Source organism: Sabethes cyaneus, chromosome 3 (assembly GCF_943734655.1).
Source record: "Sabethes cyaneus chromosome 3, idSabCyanKW18_F2, whole genome shotgun sequence".
NCBI classification, from domain to species: domain Eukaryota; kingdom Metazoa; phylum Arthropoda; class Insecta; order Diptera; family Culicidae; genus Sabethes; species Sabethes cyaneus.
Genome location: NC_071355.1, coordinates 244,149,741 through 244,151,950, shown reverse-complemented (window position 1 = coordinate 244,151,950; position 2,210 = coordinate 244,149,741). Strand labels below are relative to the sequence as shown.

General features: G+C 42.9%; 1 protein-coding gene across 1 annotated transcript; it reads left to right on the top strand.

The window, feature by feature from the left end:
* The first annotated feature begins 1,138 nt into the window (after positions 1-1,138).
* Positions 1,139-1,857, top strand: LOC128740992 (mantle protein-like). Its single transcript, XM_053836568.1, has 2 exons — positions 1,139-1,216; positions 1,285-1,857. The coding sequence occupies exons 1-2, from the start codon at positions 1,139-1,141 to the stop codon at positions 1,855-1,857; spliced, it is 651 nt and encodes a 216-aa protein (XP_053692543.1).
* The last annotated feature ends 353 nt before the right edge of the window (positions 1,858-2,210 follow it).

The following is a 2,210-nucleotide window of genomic DNA, read 5'->3' as shown; positions in this document are numbered from 1 at the left end:
GCATTGCGGCAGATTGTTTCCCTTGTTCGTTTTCCAGCACACGCTCCAGCTCCGAAAATGGCTTTATTAAATACAAATTTCATATCTATTATTACACTCATCCCTTTCAGATCCAATTATACGAACCTTTTTCATTTGCTGCAGAATTTTGCCCCAAACTCTGCTGCTGCTTTCCCCCTTTCCGGAAAGCTGCAGCTGCCGATTCTCCCCCCAATCCGTGTGTTTGTGTTACACGTTTTGGATGGCAAAACCGAAGAACAAATTACGTCTTCCTCCTTGAAGCATTGTTGACTTAACTCCGCAACCGCAACCTCTTCCTGCTTTTCACTCACCCTGCGGTCGGTCGCCCGATCGGTTGAAGGCAGTCCATTTTCCCGACAAAGTAGCACGCCGCGGAAAATGCTGCGGTTTCCGCGAGCTAACCATTTCTCCCGGTCGTCGGTCGGTGAAGAGTGCCTTTCCGTTTAATACGTTTCAGAATCACCGATGCTGCTTCCCTGACCAGCATCCCCCGGATTTCGTTAGCTATTCGAAAGCGGGGACGGGGAGGCTAGCATGCTGCGCGATTTAATCTAGCTTTGTTGTTAATCTCTGCTTGGGGTCTTTGTTCGTTACCTACATCCGTATAGCTACCGGACGATTGAGGATTGTAAAGGAAAATTCCTGTGCCCGTCCGTTACTGTGGAGCATTATTCCGGTTAATTAACCGTAAAAAAGATTCATTTTAATAGCATAATTATTGGCCTGGCTGTCCATTACGGAAAGAGATTAAAACAATATTATTGGTATGGCAGAGAGAAAAATTAACTCTAGTAAAATAGTTGAATAGCCAGGTCTTTTGAATTAAAAATAAAGTTTTGGTATGAGTTCTATACCTTCTGAAAACTGTGATCAAAATTTCAATACAAACAGTAGAATGCTTGTTCTTGTAAAGTTGTTTTTTTATATCATAGATGACCTTCACTTCACTTGTTAAAAAAATAACAAACCGATGGACAACAGCCGGTAAACCTGATGAACCACAAAAGAAATTCCTCTTTTGAAGCCATTGCTCATTAACTTTTGAAGTAGACTTTTCAAGTTGCGTAAATTTTCGTTTGGGTCGGACATCGAACTTACGCATTGAAACAATAATACTATGAACTCGTATAAAAGCATCAACCGTGCGATCCAAAAGTATCATTCGTTTGCGGTCATCTCACCGGTTCAGAGTGCAGTACATTCGAAACTGTAGCTTCCAGCATGAAGGTAACCAAACCGTAACAAATAATAAATCATTCACAGTTTATCAACTATCTAATTGCTATTTTCGTCAACCTTGCGCAGGCGTTCGTTGTGTTATCCATGGCAGTGGCCCTCGTTTCCTGTGCGGCAGTCGACGATTCCAACAAGAAGGAGAAACGCGGCCTCTGGGAGTTGAGCGACGATCATAGCGATTTCGGATATGACAGCCACCACCACCACGACCTCTTCGAGGATGATCACCACCACGAGCTTAAAACCATCACCAAGAAAGTCCCGGTACCATACCCAGTTGAGGTTGAAAAGCACATTTCCGTTCCAGTGAAGGTCCCATATCCGGTGCATGTCGAAAAGAAGGTCCCAGTCGTTGTGGAGAAGAAGTTCCCGGTCTACGTCGAAAAGAAGGTCCCTGTTCATGTGGACCGTCCAGTTCCCTACCCAGTCGAGGTGAAAGTCCCCGTTATCCAGCAGGAATACGTCGAGGTCCCGAAACCGTACGCAGTTCATGTTGAGAAGCCAGTTCCAGTGTACGTACAAAAGCCGGTGTACGTCGAGAAGCCAGTTCCGGTGACCGTGCATATCAAGGAGCACAAGAAGCACTGGGGTCTGTTTTGAAGCTCGTGATCGTGATAGTGTGTTAATTAGTTAAGTAAATAAATGCAGAATTAATGTTCAAAAGCAATTGTGGGCTTTTCTTTAATTATTCTTCAGTTTTATTATTAAAATTATTTGATGTTTATAGTACTTATTCACTTAATGGACAACCACCGGGCGTAAATCAACCATAAGACTAATTTGACAGGTTAAAATTTCGATAGAAGTTCAACGATTCGTAATCATTTCAAAAGTAGGCAAAATATACCGAGCAACCTCACTTATTCTCATTTCCCAATCCAGATAGCGCTGTTATAGAAGTCTGGATAACTGTAGAAGTCAACAGTGGTAAGTAAGTTTTCTATGTTTTGCAT

Bases quoted from the DNA above. Each gene is read 5' to 3' on its own strand.
- LOC128740992 (XM_053836568.1), top strand. From the start codon at position 1,139: ATGAACTCGTATAAAAGCATCAACCGTGCGATCCAAAAGTATCATTCG. The intron at 1,217-1,284 runs GTACATTCGAAA...AATCATTCACAG, and splicing joins TCTCACCGGTTCAGAGTGCA to TTTATCAACTATCTAATTGC.